The sequence below is a fragment of the Prosopis cineraria genome, unplaced genomic scaffold (genome assembly GCF_029017545.1).
Source record: "Prosopis cineraria cultivar Desert tree isolate PC_DT_omini unplaced genomic scaffold, ASM2901754v1 PC1, whole genome shotgun sequence".
Classification (NCBI taxonomy): Eukaryota; Viridiplantae; Streptophyta; class Magnoliopsida; order Fabales; family Fabaceae; genus Prosopis; species Prosopis cineraria.
The window spans coordinates 30,989,862-31,010,765 of record NW_026555332.1 but is presented as its reverse complement, the minus strand read 5'-3'; the positions used below and the strand labels follow the sequence as shown (position 1 = coordinate 31,010,765).

The following is a 20,904-nucleotide window of genomic DNA, read 5'->3' as shown; positions in this document are numbered from 1 at the left end:
CAGGAGTAGACACATTCATATCAAAAGGTAAAATACACACAGGCAAATCAAGGTTCTTTACACAAGTTTCAGAAATAAAAGAGTGTGTAGCACCCGAATCAAATAGTGCAACAATATCATGATGAAGGATTTTGATGTTACCTCTAATGGCATCTGGGGAGTTCATGGTGTCCTGAGTAAGAGCAAACACACGACCAGAGACAGTAGGATGTTGGGAAGGGTTCTTCATATTTGAGCCCTGGTTGTCCCCACAAAACTTTGCAATGTGACCGGGTTTCCCACAAATGTAACAGACCCAACACTGTCCGAAATGACGACGCCCGCATTTAGGGCACTGTTGAGAGCTCGCTGTACTCGAGGCAGGGGTAGATACTGTTGGGCTCCTCTGTGACCCGTGATAACTATTATGATAGCTCCTCTGTCCTTGGCCCCTTTGAAATGGACCCTTCTGCCTTCCTTGGTTCCATGAGCTACTCGAACCCTGATGGTTTTTCTTCATAATGCCTCCGGTGGGTCGAGGGTAGGTTGGGGGTCTACTATATGAATAACCCCTCTTCTCTCTCTCAACCTCCTTCTTACTGCGAGCTACTACTTGTAGTTTTATGCACATTTCATCATAATCTCGGATATCTAGATGAGCCAATTGTTCCCTCAATTCTGGTCTAGCCTTCTCCAATAAGCGCTTAGCCTTCCATTCGGAATCATCCCTATACTGCAGGTACGTGGAGTATCTAGATAACTCCTGAAACTTAGCAATGAATGTGTCCTCATCGAGGTTCCCTTGCTTAAAGGCATGGAATTCTGCTTCCTTCTCAGACCTTAACTCTGATGGAAAGTAATGCCTGAATAATTTTTCCTTGAATTCCTCCCAGGTGAGTGTAGAATCATCCCTTGGCCCTGCTGTCTCCCACCAATCTCTTGCTCCTTTCACTAGGAGCACTAATGCTACTTGTACTTTTTGATTGCTGGTGCATGTGACTACTCGAAAGATGGATTCGAGTCTCTTCACCCATTCCTCTACCACGGATGGTTTAAGGTTACCATCAAACGTAGGAGGGTTAAACTTCCTAACAGTTTCCCACACATTCAGTAATGGTCGGTGGGGCTCTCTGTTCCTCCTGCCTAATTTCTTTCCTTCTAGACTCATGATCTCTCAGAGTGGCAGGATGTGAGGAACTGCCTTCCCCCACATGACTCTCAACATGAGCCCTATCTCCATTTTAGTTACCTTTTGCCTCTTTAGCTCCGTCAACTCTTGTTCGTATCCTTGAACCTTGTCTGTTAATGTTTTTACAAGCATTCTTAATTCCGCCAAGTCAGGCTCCTCATTTGGCAGTGGCGGTGGCAGGTGCTCATGTTGGAATCCTGAGTTACCACGAGTAACAGGCATTTTCTCTCCCCTCCTAAAGGATACAAGATATAAATAATAAAATTAGCCTAGCTATATAATGGCCATACAATGAGAAGCACCATAATAATGTATATTGCCAACCGACTATATGCAATGCACCACACATAATAAATACATATTAAATTCACACAAATAATAGTTTCAAACAAAAGTTTAAATAAGTGTTACTAAAATATAGGCTCGAAACATGATGCTCTGATACCAATATGTAACACCCTCAAAAATACAAACCGATTTTTCGCAAATTATTAAAACTATTATTATGGTAGAAAATTTTCTTACCATGATACATCCAAGATAATATACCACAGGTCTTAAAATATCTCAAAAAAAAAACAATTAGAACCATGAAGGACAGACATGATCCTCATAGCATGTTATTCAAATCAGATCATAAATCAAGAGCGACAGACATAATCCTCTTGGTCATATAAATACTTTTAATAAAAAGGATTAGAGTTTACATACTTCACAAAGAAGATATGTCCTAAGTTGGCACAAGATACATTGTATAATCTAAAATAAGAGGCAACGTAAAAGATGGTGTCTCATACACCACAGTTACACCTCTGGTGCTTTCTCGGCCGGACTCGCTCCTGTAAAAATATTAACCACGGGGAATGAGACTTAAAAGTCCCAGTAACCAAAAATTAATATGTAATGATGCATGCGGATGTAACTAATCATGCGATTGCTAAGTGGGCACACAAAACATTTAACCGAACAATACTTTCAAACAAACCGAACAAGTATTTAATTTGCATGACTGCACCTTATATCCTCCTTTCGCCATGCTCGGACGCCAAATCACCCGGCCAAAGGTGAGTTGGACCAAGCGACACGCCACTCATTGGGTCCAATGAGGGCTTACCACGTGGTAATAATTAACCGAACAGAAATTCCCATTAACACCATACATTAAAATACCCTGACAAGTCATGCATCATTCAAATATCCAAACAGGAATATATCCGAACAATAATATCTCATCATGATAAACAAAAATAAATTTTTAACCCACTTGGCAATAATTTCAAACAAGTATATACAGTATTTATTTTCAATAATTCATAATTTTTCCAAACAACAAAACAACACATAACCATTCACAAACACACTCATCACAACACATTAATAATGGTTACCTTGTGTCTTGAATAACAAGTTCCCCTTCACAACTCCTTTTTCACCACTATCTTTGTCAATATAATCTACATAATTATTTCACAATACTATATATTAATTTTACATTAAAATAAATAACTCTAATTTAAATAGTTAGAAAGTCTTAGATCTATAATCCATATTAACACTAATTTAAGATTTATGCCTCATTTAACTTCCCAAATTCTTTTCTAAAATTCTCGTACCCTAATAAACTATTTTTTTTATCCTCAAATCACTTCTAGTATCACAATTTCATCCTTCTATATTCTAAAAATTCGTCCAAAAATAAATTAAATTTTTAAAATTATCCTGAAGCCTCAAATCACCTTTCTATAACCTCAAAAATACCTATTCATACTTAAATAAATATTTAATAATCATAGGTTTATCCCTACATCTCAGATTCCACATAAATTCAACCATATAGATCTAGATTTTAACTCAAAAATTCTTAAACATGAGTTTCAACCTCAAGAAAATATTCTATAATATTTATTATATCCCTAAGAGTTTTAACCTATATTTTTAATCCATCATATCATCAGATTTACTATCCTATAGAAAAAATCCTAATCAAAATATTTACTCTATCCTACAAAATAATCATATCACTAGAAAGCTAATATTATTTAAAAAATAACTATAAAATTAATTTTGTAATTAAATAAATTTTTAAATGCTAATCTAAACAGGAAAGTTAGAACATACCTGAAGAAAAAAGAAAATAATCCCCCCTTGCGAGAAAACGCCGAGCAACGTGAGAGGAAGAGAGAAAAATAATATAAAAATGGGATTGTGAGTCCCAAAATTATATAAAAAAAACTATAGGTTTGAATTTAATTATTCAAACCTTTGGGCCAAAAGTTGCAATTTTCTCTAAATTGCATCTTAGCCTCTCATGCTTCCTAATGCACACACCCCCTCCTTTTTATACATGAAGGCACCTCTTCTCTTTCCTCATCTAACCAATGTGGGACTTAGAAACAACAACCTTCCACCCCCTTTTTTTTTGTTCCTTCTACCTTCTCTCTGTTTTTTTTTCAACACATACATAAAAAAAATATTATTTATGTATTATATCTTAACTAAATATTGCTTATGTGGTTTTAAATTTAAATTTTTAAATTCATAATTAAATACCTAACCATAATATTATTTCTAAATAACCTCAAATAATATAAATTCCTATTATTATCATTTTTTTTTCTCAAAACCTAAATTCCACAATTTCTTTATTATATAAAAAATCAGGATGTTACACTAGTTACTCTTTTAAAAATAAAGCAAGAAATATATTGTAAATAAAAGTTGTTAAATAGATAGATATGAAACAAATTATATTAATATAATTAATAAATTATAAAAAAGATATCGCTATATTTACTTCATGTCATTAAAATTATCAATATAAAAAACTTTAGTTTGAAATATGAATTGTAAGTATTGAAATTATAATTGATATAATTAATATAAGTATAAATTATATTAATATATTTAAAATAATAAATAATATATAATATTTGGGATGGGATGGGACATCTTGATGATAATCTCGTGTCCCATCTCATCCCAAATTCCTTTCTTGTCTCGTCCCATAAAGTCCTGTTTTAATTATTTTTGAACCGGGATAAGACCCATCCCGATATGATTTGAATGATATCAGATCAATCGAGACGAATCCAAACTGAACACCTTACTCACCATGACAAACTTTAGTAAATAAGACTATTAATGGGCCACTTTAGAAAATCTGAAAATTCCTACTCTCTACCAATTCCCTATTTCCTCGTCATCGTTTTGTTTCAAAAATAATTTGCAAATTTATAAGTAGAACTATCAAAAGATTTAAACCTTAAAAATAGACCATTATTACTAAATAATAAAAATTATTAGATCCATTTGGATTTCTTTTTAGCTTTTCCCCATTTCTTCTCCATTTTAGGTAAGCCTTTTAAGCCAATTAAATTAAACTTTAACAATCCATATTTATTTATTTATTTAATACTCCCTCCATTTAAAAATATAAGATATTTTTAACAGAGTCTCACCTCCCAATAAAGTAGTTACCTACTTTCAAACTAATTTTATCTTGCCATATTTACTCCTATTAAATATCCTATAATAAATATAAAATCACTATCAATAAGGGCACTTTTAAAAAAAGACAATGGTTACATCTCAAAAGACTAAAAATATCTTATATTTTTTTAATATCTAACTCCTCAAAAAAATATCTTATATTTTTGAACAAAAGGAATACATTTTAATAATTTAATAATATTAAAATTTAAATAATAATAAATTTAAATTGATTGTTCAAATGGAAGAAAATGCAAAATAAGAATAGTAAAAAAGCGGACAAGACCGATTAATCAAGGTGGTAAGTACCCTCGGCATTTGGTGATTCAACCTAAAGTAGTATTTGAATTGATAAATCTTAATTATTTAAAACTATATTTTTAAAATTCATATATTTAAAATTTTTTATTTGAATAGTTTAAAAAATTTTAAATTTAAAAAAATGAAAATGAAAAAGAGAGATGAGAAATAAAAATGGAAAGAGTCCAGGGCTAGAATAACTAGTATTTTAAATAATCAAAGTGTAAGAGAAATTTAAAAAAAAAAAGTATAATAACGTTTAGATTTAGATCCAAGTCTAAGTTTTTATGGATCCAAATGGTAAACTTAACTCAAATACAAATCTCCTTACATCCAAATGTAATATTATATGAGAGAATTATATATAGGTTCTATGGAGCAAATTTATTTATAAATAAATCTCATAAAATTCAAAAATTACAACCAGGTCTCTTAAAATCTGAATGTAATTTAAAATTAAATTGCAAAGACAATAATACTCCTATTAAAGATATATTACATTAATAATTAATTTACAATTACTTCATGAATAATTTACAACTATAATTTTAACTTTTTATAACTGTAACTTCACATATAAATTTTAACTTTTTATATCTAATGGTTAGACAATCATGTGTGACTAACAAAATTTAACATTAATTATTTACAACTATTACATTAGTAATTTGTAACTATAATTTCAATTTTTTTATAACTGTAAATTTACATATTCAAAATTTCAATTCATAACTTTAATTATTGAATATATGAAGTTACAATTATAAAAAAATTACATTTATAATCGTATATTATTGATGAAGTAGTAATAAATTATTTGACTGATATAATGTATGTTTGTTTAATAGAGACATTATCATTTTTTCATCTAAATTTCAAATTACACTCAATTCTTAAGAGATCTTGTGATTTTTGAATTTCACGAGACTTATTTATAAAAAATTTAGCTTCATGGTATGTAACTTTTCCAAATTATATTTTGTTCCGTTGTGAAAAAAATATTTTATTTATGAATTTTGTGATTCCGGCATTGGAGTGTATAAGAGGGCCTATCTAACGGGCTTATTGTCCACTGGTCGACTCATCCTGCAAACAAATGGCCATTTCCAGACTCAGCCAACATAACATGGCTTATCACAAAAGGCCCACACCTTAACACCTCATCATCACATGCGGAAAGATAAATGGTCACAAAAACGTTAAATGCTTATCTTGAGCGAGGCTGGACTGAAGCAGCCATGGCAGCCTCAAGCTGCAAATTTTATGCCACTAGCTGCTTGTTCATTTCTCGAAGCATCAAAATCAGCAGAAGCAAGCATTGCATCTCCTGTTCAGCACAACCCACACAAAGCAACATAAAGGTACTAACTCCACAAATGCATTCTCACGCTGCTGCAGTTTCGTCACATCATATATATATATATATATATATCTCAAAGTCAATATTCAATATATAAATTATAAATTTTATTATTCATGAGCCATGAATAGTCCGGCTCTTATTAGAATCTGTGTAAAGCACTGAAGCACAGGGCCTGCATCTATTTGATCCAAAAGATCGATGAAATGTACTCATGAGTGATTTTTGTGCTGAAATGTGGAGAAGGTTGTGATAAATGGAGCTGCAAAGGAAATAGGAAGAGCAGCTATTGTGGCAGTGACCAAAGCCAGGGGAATGGAAGTGGCTGGAGCAGTGGATACTTACCATGTTGGAGAAGACATTGGGAAGGTCATTGCTTTTCACTCCCTTCGGTATATCAAATGTCCTTTGTATGATATCACTAAATAAAATTTAGAGGGGGGAAAACTACTACTTGATGTAATCAAATGCCATAACAGAAACAAAATATATCTAGTAATGACGTGGGATTATATGCTTTGCTAGCAATCAAAGATGATGATGATGATGATGATGATGATGGAAGAAGAAGCCAAATGTTACAACCCACTTGGTCAATATGAGTGAAATAAGATAGATAGGGCAAAATGTCCAGGAACATGTACAAGTGCTGCAGACAGTGACAAATTACAACAATGCCCCTGATTAGTTTAAATAGAATCGCTGACTTCATAATTTAGTTTGTAAATTAGAGGCTCTTCCAATATATATATATATGTATAACTTGAATAGTCTCTTCCTCCTGCCATCATTGAAATTATTGGCATTACACAAGGGCTGGAGTTATGTTCTAGGATGATATTTCAAAGAGTCAACGTTTTCACAGATTGGGCTGAGGCTGTGAATCTTCTTTTGCGTTCAGATATTGAACTTCATCCGTTCAGAGATATCATCCATTGTGCTAGATTCCTCTTGCTTAGGAGTAATTATGTTTATTTGAATTTTATGTTTAGAGAGAATGGTTATGCCCATTTGTTAGTTAATTTTGCTTTTACCCTTATTGGGTCCTTTTGTTCTTTTGATCAACCCCCACCTTACTATAAGCTAAGCGGGTGGTGAATGATGAAAAAAGGTGATCCTTAAATGTGTAAGGATTTTACCTTTCTTGGTTAATGTTGTCACTTTATATTCAAAAAATAATAACAATAATAATAAAGTGACCCGATTCATCTGAGTAAAATACACAACATAACTAACCAATGTTAATAACCATAGTCTGGTAATTAAATTTGGTGGTTGATTAATACAAATCCACATGCAATGATAACGTTATTCCAACACTTTTAAGTAATGATAACAAAATAATAATAGATTTTATATAACATATTTATTGTGTAATGTAGATGGATTATCTTCCTTGAGTTTTTAGCTTCATTCAAAATATTGAACCTTAATCTGTTATCAGTTCATTGTGCTTTGTAGGTGAGCGACATGGAAGAGCCTCTTGAGATTCCAATACTAAATGACCTCACTATGGTTTTAGGATCAATATCTCAGGTAATGTGAATAAAATATTCATTAAGAAACTTATCCATTGATAAACTTTTTGGGTACTGAATGGCAAATTTTTTGACAGTCCAAAGATAATGCGGTAGTCGTCGATTTCACTGACCCCTCCTCAGTTTATGACAACGTAAAGCAGGTTTGGTTTTTATGGATACCACCCTTCATTCTACTTCTCAATCATCTGGTAATCATAGCCCAAATACATTCAAAAACTTGCACAAATTTTTTATGCAGCCTCTAAGGTGTTTATTGTTATGTTTTATTAACAAAAAAACATTAGAATATTTTTTATAACCATACTGTTCCTCATTGACTCATCTAATAAAAATTACAGCACTCTTAAATTTGATTCTAGCATTACTTACTGCTACTAAGGTGATAAGTGTTGGTTCATTCTTCAAAATAGGCAACAGCATTTGGAATGAGAAGTGTGGTGTACGTGCCTAGACTTAAAGTGGATACAGTGGCTGCATTATCTACGTTCTGCGAGAAGGCCAGCATGGTGAGCACAGGGTGAGATATAATGAAAATGACACAATGTATACTTCAACTTTTGTGTTTCCTCTGTTTTGGGGTCAAAATTTGGACTAAACATTGCTTCTAAGTTATGTGTTTGTTTTGTGGCTATTGGTTGTGTTCAATGCTAGGGTGTCTTGGTTGCACCAACCCTATCCATAGGATCAATATTACTTCAACAAGCTGCTATCTCAGCCTCCTTCCATTACAGCAATGTCGAAATAGTGGAATCAAAGGCTACTGCAAATGTAAGATTTCATTCTTTATCTACAGTTCTATCAAGAAAGAGTGTATTGGGTATAGGAGACCAACGTCAAGATAAGATAGATATAGATGGTAGTGGCATATGAATATGTCCTTCGTGAACAGGATCTTCCCTCAGCAGATGCAATCCAAATCGCCAACAATCTCTCAAACCTTGGTCAAATCTACAACAGAGAAGATCTTTCAACAGACGTCTTGGTAAGCATAAAAAAATCTCAGTAATATATCCCTCATTGATAAAAGAAAAGGTAAAGATGTTCATAAATATTTTGTCCCACTAGGCAAGGGGTCAAGTTCTTGGAGAAGATGGAATTCGCGTCCACAGCTTGGTCCTTCCTGGGCTTCCATCCAGTGCAACAGTTCACTTCTCTGGTCCAGGAGAGGTATGTGTGTATATGCGTGAATTACATTGATTCCACTTCTGAGAAATGCATCTTCTCATAAGCAAATCTGTTGGCTGCAGATCTATACTCTCAAACATGAAATCACAAATGTGCAGTCTCTCATGCCAGGCCTCCTATTAGCAATTAGAAAGGTTGTTCGCCTTAAGGTAATATAATGTAAAGTTGTAGCTTTTGGTTTGATTCATCCTTCTGCTTCAAGCATTTCATTCAGGTCATCCTTGCAGAATTTGGTATATGGCTTGGAGAAGTTTCTGTAAAAGTACTCAGATCGTTTGGCTCCTTGTCAGAAACTTTACGGTTTCAAACTTAATGGACGTCTGCATCAACCTGGAAATAAGCATCACAGATACAGAATAAACAGGACCACCCAGTATGCTTTCCGCGGGCCAAAATGCTTAACCGTATCATTTATTAGATGAGCTACAATTTTTCATAGATTATTTCAAGTATTTAAAGAGGATTCAGACATGAAATCATTCTCTTAGAGATTTAATGATGCCAATCACAATCAAAATGGGACAAGGGGATAAAAAAGTAGGGGACAAATAGACAGCAAAGTTCACGGTGAACCTAAACTGAGATTTTTCTGTTTTTTCTGAATGAGTTCTTTAACTCCGCCTATGTTTATAGCCGGTCCCAAGCCCGGGTAAAGGAGGAGGGTTGTGTTAGACCATCAACAACTAATGTAAAACTTTATTGAATCTATCATGAACATGGACAATAGACGTTATAATGTTAATGCTAGGTCGTTGCCTGTAAGTAACGCGCTGCATGGCTCGAGTACAGTGATAAGTGAGTTAGAGCTGCTACATCGACGCCCGGATGTAATGTTAAATGAGCAAGGGCTACCGCATCATTCTGAACGTGCGCGGCTAAAGAGGTTAGTCGATGAGAGCAAAATTAGATTTGGTACTTGAAATGTTGGGACATTGAATTGTAAATCTGTAGAGGTTGTAGGGGTTATGATTCAAAGGAAAATCAATATCCTTTGCTTGCAAGAAACAAAATGGCGTGGAGAAGAAGCTAAGAATATTCAAAGTTTCAAACTTTGGTATACAGGAAAAGTAAGCGCACGCAATGGAGTAGGCATCATTATGGATAAGGAGTGGAAGAATAATGTTGTAGAAGTTAGCAGAATTGGAGATAGAATTATTTCCTTAAAAATGATAATTGGACATGAGACTGTTAATATTGTTAGCGCTTATGCGCTACAAGTCGCTACAGAAGCCAGTCTTAAGGAATTATTTTGGGAGGATCTGGAGGGGTTGATTCGACACATACCACAGAGTGAAAAGATTTTTATTGGAGGAGACTTTAATGGGCATGTTAGGAGGGAGGCTGATCAGTATACGAGGGTGCATGGTGGTCTTAGTTTTGGAGAGCTAAATAATGAAGGACAAACTTTTCTTAATTTTTCATTGGCGTATGATTTTAAGATTGCTAACACTTGTTTCAAGAAGAGAGATGAGCATCTCATCACTTACAAAAGTGGAGCCTTAAGGTCACAGATTGATTTTCTTTTGATTAGGAACATAGAAAGAAGACTTTGTAAAAATTGCAAGGTGATTCCTGAAGATGCTATAACAACACAACATAGGGTCCTAGTCTTTGATGTGTGTATTATGAGTAAAATCCAAAAGCGTCAACAAGTAATAGCACTAAGGATTAGGTGGTGGCAATTAAAAGGTGAGAAGCAAGATATTTTCAAGCGAAATCTTTTGGACAAAGAAATTTGGGAATCTCAAGAAAGTGCTAACATCATGTGGGAGGATATGGCTAAAAAGATACAGGAGGTTGCAAAAGTAGTTTTGGGAGAATCAAAAGGTTTTGGTTCGAGAGATAAGGAGTCTTAGTGGTGGAATAATAGTGTACAGGATAAAATCAAGTATAAAAAGAACTGTTTTAAAGCCATACATTTGTGTAACAATGAGAAAAATTGGGAGAAGTACCGTATGGCTAAGATGGAAACTAAGAGAGTTGTGGGTGAAGCTCGTTTTAAAGCTTTTGAAGAATTTTATAAGAGCCTTGAGACAAAGAAAGGAGAACGAAACATTTATAAGATTGCCAAGAGTAGGGAAAGAAAATCAAGAGATCTAGAACAAGTAAGGTGTATTAAGGATGAAGAGAGAAGAATTTTAGTTACAGATGATGAAATTAAAAATAGATGGGAGACTTACTTTTCCAACCTTTTCAATGATGGAGAAGGTTCATCTAGTAACTTGGAGGATTTAGTAATTGGTGAAGGAGAACAAAATTTGTCATTCTATCGAATAATACGTGATAAGGAGGTAAAGGAAGCTCTTAAGAAAATGGCAAATGGTAGAGCCAACGGACCTGATTGTATATCTATCGAAGCGTGGAAATGTTTAGGTGAAGAAGGGGTGAGATGGTTAATTAAGTTATTTAATATGATCTTACGGTCCAAGAAAATGCCTGATGAGTGGAGGAGAAGTACATTAATTTCTATTTATAAAAATAATGGAGATATTCAGAATTGTACTAACTATAGAGGGATTAAACTCATGAGCCACACAATGAAATTGTGGGAGAAAGTAATTGAGCACAGGTTAAGATTGGAGACAAGTATTTCTGAGAATCAGTTTGGTTTTATGTTAGGTAGATCAACTACAGAGGCGATTTATCTACTAAGGGGATTAATGGAAAAGTTCGTTGTAAAAATAAAGATTTACACATGGTTTTTATTGATTTGAAAAAAGCTTATAACCGTATACCAAAAGAAGTTCTTTGGAAAGCGTTGGAAAAAAAGGGAGTACGGATTGCTTATATTAAAGCCATACAAGATATGTATGAGGGGGTAAAAACTAGTATAAGAACGCCTAGTGGTCAAACAAAGGATTTTTCTATAAAGATTGGACTACATCAGGGATCATCTCTAAGTTCTTATCTGTTCAACTTGATTTTAAATGTTTTGATGGAACATATTCAAGGGGAAATTCCCAAATGTATGCTCTTCGCAGATGATATAGTTTTTATAGCAAAGATAAGAGAAGAGGTTAATTGCAAACTTGAATTATGGAGGAGGACATTGGAGTTGAAAGGTTTCCGTCTGAGTATGAGTAAGACGGAATATTTATATTGTAAATTTGGTAAGAGACTATTCGACAATAATTTGGAAGTGAAATTGGGAGATCAAATTATACATCAAGTGAAAAAGTTTAGATATTTGGGAGCCATTATTCAAAATGATGGTAAAATTAGTGGAGATATTTCACATAGGATTTAAGCTGGGTGGTTTAATTCGAGAAAAGCTAAAGGAGTTATTTGCGACTGTAAGGTGCCTTATAAACTTAAAGGAAAGTTTTATCGCACTGCTATCAGACCGGCAATGTTATATAGTAGTGAATGTTGGGCTCTAACGGGACAACAAGAGTATAAAGTTGGAGTAGCAGAAATGAAAATGTTACGATGGATGTGCGGACATACATGTAAAGATAAAATTCGAAATAAGCACGTACGCGAAAAAGTGAGGGTAGCACCTATTGAGAAAAAAATGGTAGAAAATCGATTGAGATGGTTTGGGCATGTACAAAGAAGACCAAGGGAGGCACCAGTGAGAAGAGTGGAATATATAACTTTGAGTCCGAATAAAAGGGGTAGAGGAAGGCCTAAGAGAACACTCTTGGAAGTTGTTGAACGCGATCTCTTAATTAATAATGTTCCTAAAAGCTTGATAAATGATAGAGCACAATGACATCTTGCAGTCCATGTAGCCGACCCCACTTAGTAGGATAAAAGCTTGTTGTTGTTGTTGTTGTTGTTGTTGTTGTTCTGAATGAGTTCTTTGTTCTTCTGAATCCCAACCCAAGCTTGACATTAAGTCTATAAGGGTATTGTTTTCCAATCCCCTTTCTGTAGAGGTTAGGATGTTATATAAAAAAGTCACATGTGGAGCCACATTTGAGAGCATTCAAGTAAACTCAAAAATTTAAAATTTTCATTCGAACATAGCTTATGATTTACTAGCAAGATCAAAATTGCTTTTGGCTTACCGTCATCTCATAAAAGCAACAGATGTCTTAGTTTTATGCTTTTACTGAAACTTTAGAATCAACAAAATCATTGGACAAAATGCAAAGGATACAACCTTGTAAATGCAGGCATACCAGAATCATAAGGAAGCCCTTCCCCATAGTTCAATTAGCTACGGCCTCAATTATAAATATGTATATTTATAAATTATCTTCGTGTTTATGTATATTAATTGAGGACATTTACTAGAACTGTGTCATAATAAATTATTAAATTTCATTTATTTTTAAATATCGAATTGATGACATCGAGGGAGTAAATTGAGCTGATCTGCAAACAAAATTTCAAAAAAATCTGAGGTTAATTCTTTATCCACTCAACGGTCTTTTATATATATATATATATGTATATATAAAGAAAAATATTGCTCTTCCCTGAGAAGAGCTGAAACTAAGAAAACTCTATTCATAAAATGTAGCGCATTATAATATTGAAAGCATGCAGTTTAATTTTCAGTAAACCTCCGTGGCGAAACAATTCCTTCATGGTTGTATAGAAAGGGTGAAACTCAGTTTTTTCCAAGTTCGTGGCTTTCCATCACAGACGAACATTAACGTCTCTGCAAATGCAGTTTGTGGGTAGTGGATCTCTCTATAACACCACATTAGTCATTAAATATATATTTCTCACTTTCGTCTGAATTTCAATATCCAAATAACTTGCATTTCCTTGATGAGGGAACAAGATGATTATATTCTTCACGGTATCATAAAATTTTATCATTTTAATTCCATATTATGGTTGGTTCTAATTTCTAAATCATCAAAAAAAATTGATCATAATGATCATCAGTATGATACTACTAGACAAATCGCATCAAAGGTATCAAAACCTTCCAACAGGAAAGAATAATGTTTTGCTGCATCTCATCTTTGTAGCTATCAATAATAAATCAAGTCAAAGTTAGTTCTCTAGTTGTCTTGGATAACCAACTGATATGCGATGACTTCGTGATATTCAACAGCAACGTCAGAGATGCACAGGATCAGAGTAGTTCTAACTTCCAGACACAAATGAGAAAAAATGAAGACTATGAGTGTTAAACAAATTTGACAAAATATATATATATATATATTCTTATTTCCTTTACTTCTTCTAGCTGACAACAAATAGACAGTATCATATGAAAAATCTCTCACAAAACTTCTGAATGCTCATCATTTTTCTCATTGAATGCCAGCAAAATTTTCCAGTTGCATACTACTTCTTTCATCTTTAAACATTGAAAAATAAAAAATAAGGGGAAAAAATACCCATTTCAAAGCTAAACCGGGATTACACACACAAAATTACACGGAAGAAAAATGTTACATAGTGAGATTGTAGATTTGCTTCACTTATCACATGAGAGATGTAAATGCATTCACAAATTGGTAAGTCTACTTGTACCACTGAATTTGTTGGCCGCAGCTGCAATCCAGGCTCTGTCTTTAACACTAAATGCATATGTCACAGTTGAGGCCAGAAGAATAAAACCTTCAGGATTTTGTGGTCCATTGGCAGGCTGGCTTGAAACTTGTAACAATGGTTGCACCAGGACAGAGCAAGCCCCTTTTGGCAGAAGCTCCTGAAATTCAGAATCTGACATCTGTTTATCAGACTTTCAGTTTATATGAACAAAACCTTACAATCTACAAAGTGAACATCAATTCATGCAAGTATGGAATGTATTTAATAACATAAGATGCCCATTCTCACCAAAAAAATAAAAAAAAAAATACACAAGAAGATATCAATTGCTAATATAAATGTCAACCTTATATTAGCATGATTGGACTGTAGAAGTGATACAATTGACAACTTTCACGCTCAGCTGAAGCCCATGAAAACACAGATAATGCACATATATCCCAATAATAATTCTAAGAAATGTGCAATTTCCAACACAAAGTCCTGAATCATTCTAAATTAAAATCCTGGTTCTTTATAGAACATTCAGTTTGGTCAGTAAAAGGAAAAAGAAATTTTAAGGCATGAAGAAAAAAGCCTTGAGCACCCCATGGAACCTAACTATAGGATTCGTATCATCTACCCCCTCTACCCAACTGCTGACACATACAGTATAGCATCTTAAGGTACCACGTCACTGTAAACTATCATTTTCTGGTTAGTGAGCAGAAGAAATGATTGTTATGGTTCAACTCCCACCAAGTAATTATCCAATTTTTTTTTTTAACAAAAAAGGGCCATACCTGCTTCTTGAGGAAAATAAAGGGTGTCCTTCAAATCAAAGAGACCGGCTTTTTCTACTTTTTCCTGAAACCATCCAAGAAGACTTTCTTTCGATGAGTTTTCTGCTGGTACGTTCCAGTAGCCCCGTATGCATATATCTCCTTGAATCGAAATTAACTGAACACATTAAAATCACACCCTCAGCAAACATGGATCACTTGATAAATTTTCCTTTTGAAAATGAACTTTACCATTGTGCATAAGTACTATTTATGATTGTTATTCATTCTGACGCTTTCTGGGTCAACCTTTGAACTGTTTATTAACACTCAATGATCAAGAATGATACATACTGCAGCTATGGCATTCGTATTACGCAACAGAACATAAGATGCCCAAGCCAGGTCCTCCTTCTGAATACCCGCTAGATTGGGAGACATAACAAATATTTGCTCTGCACCATCAGGTTGAACTCTTTGAAAAGCTGGCTGAGCACCCTGCATAGATTTTAAGACCAGTTTGAGGATCATTGATGTTCACGCTATTTTATGTTTGAGCTCCAGCTATAATTTACGTTAAAAAAAGAGTAATATAACTTAATTCCCAACTAAAACTTACATACTAAACTAGTTCTACATGCACTATGTTGTTATTCCAAAGGAAATTTTAAATTTATGATTTCTTATAACATAATAAACTATAGTAAAAACTGTATGTGATGGAACCAAGAGATCAGGCACAATCCCCCACAATACCCCCTCTCAACCCGCCTTCCACTGACAGCACATGCCCCAAGATGAAAGGACCCACACATCCTCCATTCACTCAGACCTGGACTCTTGGCTATTGGGCCTGCTTAGCCCCACTACACTTATTGGGTCCACCATTATAAAAATTTTCAAAACATCACATTGGAAAGGCAAGCATGTCAGTCATTCATTATTCAATGTATGAACTGGAGGTTGATACTATAAACTATAATGAATATTAAGTACCGACTAGTAAAAAATAATAGCATTCGAAAAAGAAACTTGGAGAAAAATTCAATTGATGCACCTTTTCTTAATGCACTTTTGAGTGAGTCTATTCAGTTTTAAGTTCACATCAACATCCTTATAAAACCAAGGATTCTTTCTGCTAGTATGCTAGTAATCTTAAATTAACCTTTTCGAAGCAGGGTGTGGGCGGTAAATTTTACCATTAAACTTGGGAAACAAATGTCACAAAAATGTCCAACTTCTGCACACAAATTTGGGGTTCTTTCAAGTGCAAACTTGCCCATGAAGTGATGAAGAAAATCATTCCCATAGGCTCAAAACCTTCTCACAATTTCTGACTTGTAAAAAGATAAGATGTTACTTCAATTTTAACCAAAAAGCTTCTCCTTGTCATTTCCTTTTTTAATCTTATTTGTGTCACCCACGGTCCAAAATCCACTTAATGACCTGAGATTTTATATTTATTTCTCCCTACAGCAACATCAGCCATATGGCAAATCTTAATTACAAGCAGTTCATATTTTCACGATCTTGCAATTTCCAGAAACGGTAAAAAATGAAGACTTCTTATCAAACACAAACCCAAAACATCAACTTAATTTCAAGCATTCTAAACCCCGGTGGGATTTTAACTTCGAACTATCTAACTTTTCAGATGATTGAAGAAGACACGGAAAATTTTTCATTGGTAGAAGAAAATTAGAAAAATACCAAATTTCAAGTTAAACATGAATGACATTTTCGCCACCATCAATTACTGAATGGTTAAAGGTGACTAAACATAAAATCAGATTGAATTGGTCACAAAAGTATGTAAACAAATGAACGGGGTTTGAAGGAATGATGGTCCTCGACAGCAGAAAAAGAGCAAATCTTAGATAGAAAAGTTACCTTGAGAAATTTTCCAAAGTAAGGCAAAGCAATAGAAATGGAAGCCAGAGAAAGCCCCAAAATTTCTGTAGTCTACAAATCAAACAATAAACGACTAACTGAAATCCATCACAGGAATAAAATTAAAAGAATCTAGATGCAAGGGTTTGCTTACAAGCTGCGCTGGAATGATAGTGGTTGAACCAGAATCAACGAAGTGATTTAAGAGCAGAAGCGAACCCAATCCATATCCAATCCATCTGGGCAAGTACGATTCGTCCAATCCAGGTATCCCTGAAACAAATGCGATCAAAATGGGAACGAAATCGATCTCAAAGGCGCAGAAACAGAGTCAGAAGCTTCCTCACCCAACGTGAAGCGAAGCACAGAGAGATTGAGTTGCTGCTGCTGAGAATCCTCAAGACGTGCGAATATGATTGCAGGGGATTTTCTGACGCCAGTTTTGGCGCGAAATGGAGAAACGGGTTTCACCGGGATCGACCGAGAGAAAGAGAGGATGCCGTTCATCGTTTAATGAATGGCGCAGCCAGGAGTTAACGAGATTCCCAAGTTGGTAGTTCTTTACGATGTTTGTGATTGTTTGGGACGTTTTTTTGGATACACTTGACAAGCCCAAGTTTTTTTTTGGGGGGGTCAAAGGCAAGCCCAAGTTTGAAATCAAGATTATTTAGAATTTTAAATTTCTAGTTTTTCACTTGTGACCCCACACTGAGGGACTATTAAAACTTTAAGAGGTAATTATCAAAATCATAGTTAAATTTTAATCAAACTTATCATAAATAAAAAATTTTATTAAATTGATTAATGGTTCAATGGTTTACCTATTCAACCAGGTAAATTGGCATGAATATTCATATTAACTACTCCACCGTTTTCGACTATAAAACAAATTATTATGTGTGTCTTTGTTTTTAACATTAAGCAAATTATAAATTTTTAGAAACATTTATTACATTTTTGTCAAATTTTACCTCAAAAGAAAATATTTTTTTTACTAGAAAAATTTATTTCATAAATTATAAAAATAATTTAGTTCCATTTTTAATTTTCAGATATAATCATTACATTTAAGCAACTTTATTAAATTATGTGAGCTAATTATTTTTCTTATATTTTAGAAATGGAAAGAGTATAGAGCTCAACTCAAACAATTGGGGATAACTAGGCAACAATTAGAATTGGAGTTGAGGTGCAATTAATTTGCTAACAAGATTCTAGGTAAAGATTGAAGTTAATCGCAGGATAAGACTGAGGTTAAGGCAGCTATATATGGATTAATTGCTTGTTTTCTATGCTTCGTTTTGGATTCAAAGGCGGTTTAAAAAAATTATGTTATTTGATTTTGAAGTTTCTAACTATAGTTTTGGAAATTGTGTTGTTTAATAACCACTCCGAACTATTGACCAAAAAAAAAAAAATATAACCACTCCGAACAAAACTTAATTTAGTCTTCAAAACCATTATTTTCAGCCTCTTAATGCAAAAATCAACTGGACACTCGTTAACAGTCAAATAATAATGGACACAAGAATTAAAGCAATGAACACAGATTTTCGATTCTCTTTTCAAAATGATTATTAGAGTTTTGGTTCTAGGAACAATATGATATTCATTTCAAAATTTCAGGGAACAATGAATTTTTTTTATTGGAGAATGAAACTAAAGAACTAAAGGCTGAATTAAACTCAAATGAAGACCAAAAGATTTGGAAATAAGAAATGAGGATCATAGGTCTTTAATCTTTTAGCAAATTGATTCAAAAGTTTGTTACTCTCCTCTCATGATTTGCGACATTAAGAATAAGAATTTACAAGTGAAATTCACTAATTTATAAAGAAAAAATTTTCCAAACTGATCACAACTTTCCATGATTTGTACCTTCATACTCTTATTTAAAACCTTCAAAATACAATTTTACAAGTAAGATCCATTAATTTGTGAAATAAGTAATATAGTTGACAATTTTTTTTTTGTGGAAAATGAAATTTTTAATGAATCTCACTTGCAAATTTTTATTTTGAGGATTGCAAAAATGAAATGAGAGTAGAAATTTTTTATGCCAATTCACTAAAAAAGACCTTTGGTTTTTATTTCATATTTCTAAATATTTCTATTCTTATTTAAGTTTAATTCAATATTTTGTTACTTAAATGTCATTTTCCCTTTTTTTAATCATTTTAGCTCTTGTCCTCGGTATCTATACTGAAAAGAAATCACATGTAAATTCCAAATATTGAAATGAATGGAACAATTATTTAAAAAAAATAAAAGTTTAAGGTATAAATCTACCTATAAAGAATCATGTGAGGAGCTACTGGCAAACATCTTTGACTCATTGTGTGCAATTTTGCTCATGAATTCTAAAAAAAGGTGCAAAAATCACCCATTCATAATGGAGGCCAAACCTTCATTAAATAAAGATTGTGAGTCCTATTTATTATGCCTTGTAAATTGGTTAGGGGATAGACCGAGAAACGGGAAGATTTGGCCCTTATAAACTCAAACCAATAAGCTTGATTTTCCTAAATCTAATCATTTTCTAAAGCTTATTTTTTATTCAAAGAGCTCAAACCAGGCCCATAAAATCTTTTTTAAAAATTATTTTATTAAATAAAGTTCAACATTATAACATACAAAATAATTAAATCTTCTAAAATTCAAAATAAATAAAAGAAATTTAGATTCTCAATTATATAAGAGCTGGCAATTCGGGCGTCTGGGCTTATTCAAGTCGAGTTTAATTTGGGTTGGGTTTATTTGAATCGGACTTGAAGTATCCTATCCCTTTTAAAAAACTCATATAGTTAAGCCTAGTCCTAACACTTTCGGGCTTCAAGTTTATTCGGGTTGGCTCAAATACTTGAACTTTTTTAAAAATATTTTTCTTTAATTTTTAAATCAATTTTAATTTTTAAATAATTTTATTAAGTATAAAATATTATTTTAAATTTAAAAGAATGAAATAAAAAAATGTATTAACTTTGTATTTAAGTAGCATTGTTACTATTATATTATATTATATATAATTTATTCATAAATATTTCCTTTACTTGTCAATTAATGTATTAATTGTTTAAATATTGCTTTTATTATAGTCATATATAAAAATTTTATATAGTTTAATTAAATTATATTATTTTAATTATAATTAAGTTAATCTCAATTCAATCACGATTAGACTATTAACTTAAAATTATTGTCCTGATTAGTTTAAAATTTTTAATAATTTTTAGGTAAATTGTACTTTTTATTTTTATGAATATAATAAAAATAGCTATCATTATATTATATAAAGTAAATTATTTAATTTTGAGTAAAATATTATTTTTTTGAATCAATTTTCTTTAACCTTTTATATTGTTTAACTTTTACGTATGATAAATTTTTACTCTAGTTTATTCTTAATTTTTAATCAAGTTTAGCATGGACAATAACTAAATAATTATTTAAAAATATTATTTTATTTATTATGTTTATTTAGTAGTAGAGTCAGAAATTTATACATACTCAAATTTTATTTTTAAAATTATTTTTAATTTAGAATAAATTATTTTATTTTATGAATATATAAAATTAATTTTTTATACGCAAATGATGTTTAGGACTCAAAACTTTTTTTTAAAAAAATTAGGTCTTAAAATATAAAAATTAATATTAAAATATATTTTAAATATTATTTTAAAATATTTTATTGATTAAAAATAATAAAAATATAAAAATATAACTATTTTTAATTTTTTTTAAAAT

General features: G+C 32.5%; 2 protein-coding genes and 1 long non-coding RNA gene across 5 annotated transcripts; 1 reads left to right on the top strand and 2 right to left on the bottom strand.

The window, feature by feature from the left end:
- Positions 1-1,967: 1,967 nt before the first annotated feature.
- Positions 1,968-3,594, bottom strand: LOC129306062 (uncharacterized). Its single transcript, XR_008592117.1, has 3 exons — positions 3,287-3,594; positions 2,557-2,622; positions 1,968-2,007 (listed from the first exon to the last, which is right to left on the bottom strand). It is a non-coding gene; the product is annotated as an uncharacterized LOC129306062 (long non-coding RNA).
- Positions 3,595-6,126: 2,532 nt separating this feature from the next.
- Positions 6,127-9,539, top strand: LOC129313037 (dihydrodipicolinate reductase-like protein CRR1, chloroplastic). Its single transcript, XM_054955898.1, has 10 exons — positions 6,127-6,318; positions 6,564-6,686; positions 7,779-7,853; positions 7,933-7,998; positions 8,269-8,364; positions 8,510-8,626; positions 8,748-8,840; positions 8,924-9,025; positions 9,106-9,192; positions 9,271-9,539. The coding sequence occupies exons 1-10, from the start codon at positions 6,142-6,144 to the stop codon at positions 9,301-9,303; spliced, it is 969 nt and encodes a 322-aa protein (XP_054811873.1). The 5' UTR covers positions 6,127-6,141; the 3' UTR covers positions 9,304-9,539.
- A 4,690-nt stretch (positions 9,540-14,229) lies between these two features.
- LOC129322828 (protein COFACTOR ASSEMBLY OF COMPLEX C SUBUNIT B CCB2, chloroplastic) lies at positions 14,230-17,699 on the bottom strand. Of its 3 annotated transcripts, none has more exons than XM_054969260.1 (6): positions 17,505-17,699; positions 17,312-17,430; positions 17,158-17,229; positions 15,622-15,765; positions 15,289-15,445; positions 14,230-14,663 (listed from the first exon to the last, which is right to left on the bottom strand). In XM_054969260.1, exons 1-6 carry the CDS (start codon positions 17,662-17,664, stop codon positions 14,575-14,577), a joined length of 741 nt encoding a protein of 246 aa, XP_054825235.1. In that variant the 5' UTR covers positions 17,665-17,699; the 3' UTR covers positions 14,230-14,574. The 3 variants fall into 3 exon arrangements, with proteins under 3 accessions (XP_054825235.1, XP_054825216.1, XP_054825226.1); XM_054969241.1 differs by having other exon boundaries at positions 14,230-14,677; positions 17,505-17,697; XM_054969251.1 differs by lacking the exon at positions 17,158-17,229 and having other exon boundaries at positions 14,230-14,677; positions 17,505-17,698.
- Between the last annotated feature and the right edge of the window lie 3,205 nt (positions 17,700-20,904).

Coding starts and splice junctions, on each gene's coding strand:
- LOC129313037 (XM_054955898.1), top strand. CDS start 6,142: ATGGTCACAAAAACGTTAAATGCTTATCTTGAGCGAGGCTGGACTGAA. Junction 6,687..7,778: donor TTGGAGAAGACATTGGGAAG/GTCATTGCTTTT, acceptor TGTGCTTTGTAG/GTGAGCGACATGGAAGAGCC. Junction 9,026..9,105: donor ACTTCTCTGGTCCAGGAGAG/GTATGTGTGTAT, acceptor TGTTGGCTGCAG/ATCTATACTCTCAAACATGA.
- LOC129322828 (XM_054969241.1), bottom strand. CDS start 17,664: ATGAACGGCATCCTCTCTTTCTCTCGGTCGATCCCGGTGAAACCCGTT. Junction 17,431..17,504: donor TGTGCTTCGCTTCACGTTGG/GTGAGGAAGCTT, acceptor CATTTGTTTCAG/GGATACCTGGATTGGACGAA. Junction 14,678..15,288: donor TTATTTTCCTCAAGAAGCAG/GTATGGCCCTTT, acceptor AACAGATGTCAG/ATTCTGAATTTCAGGAGCTT.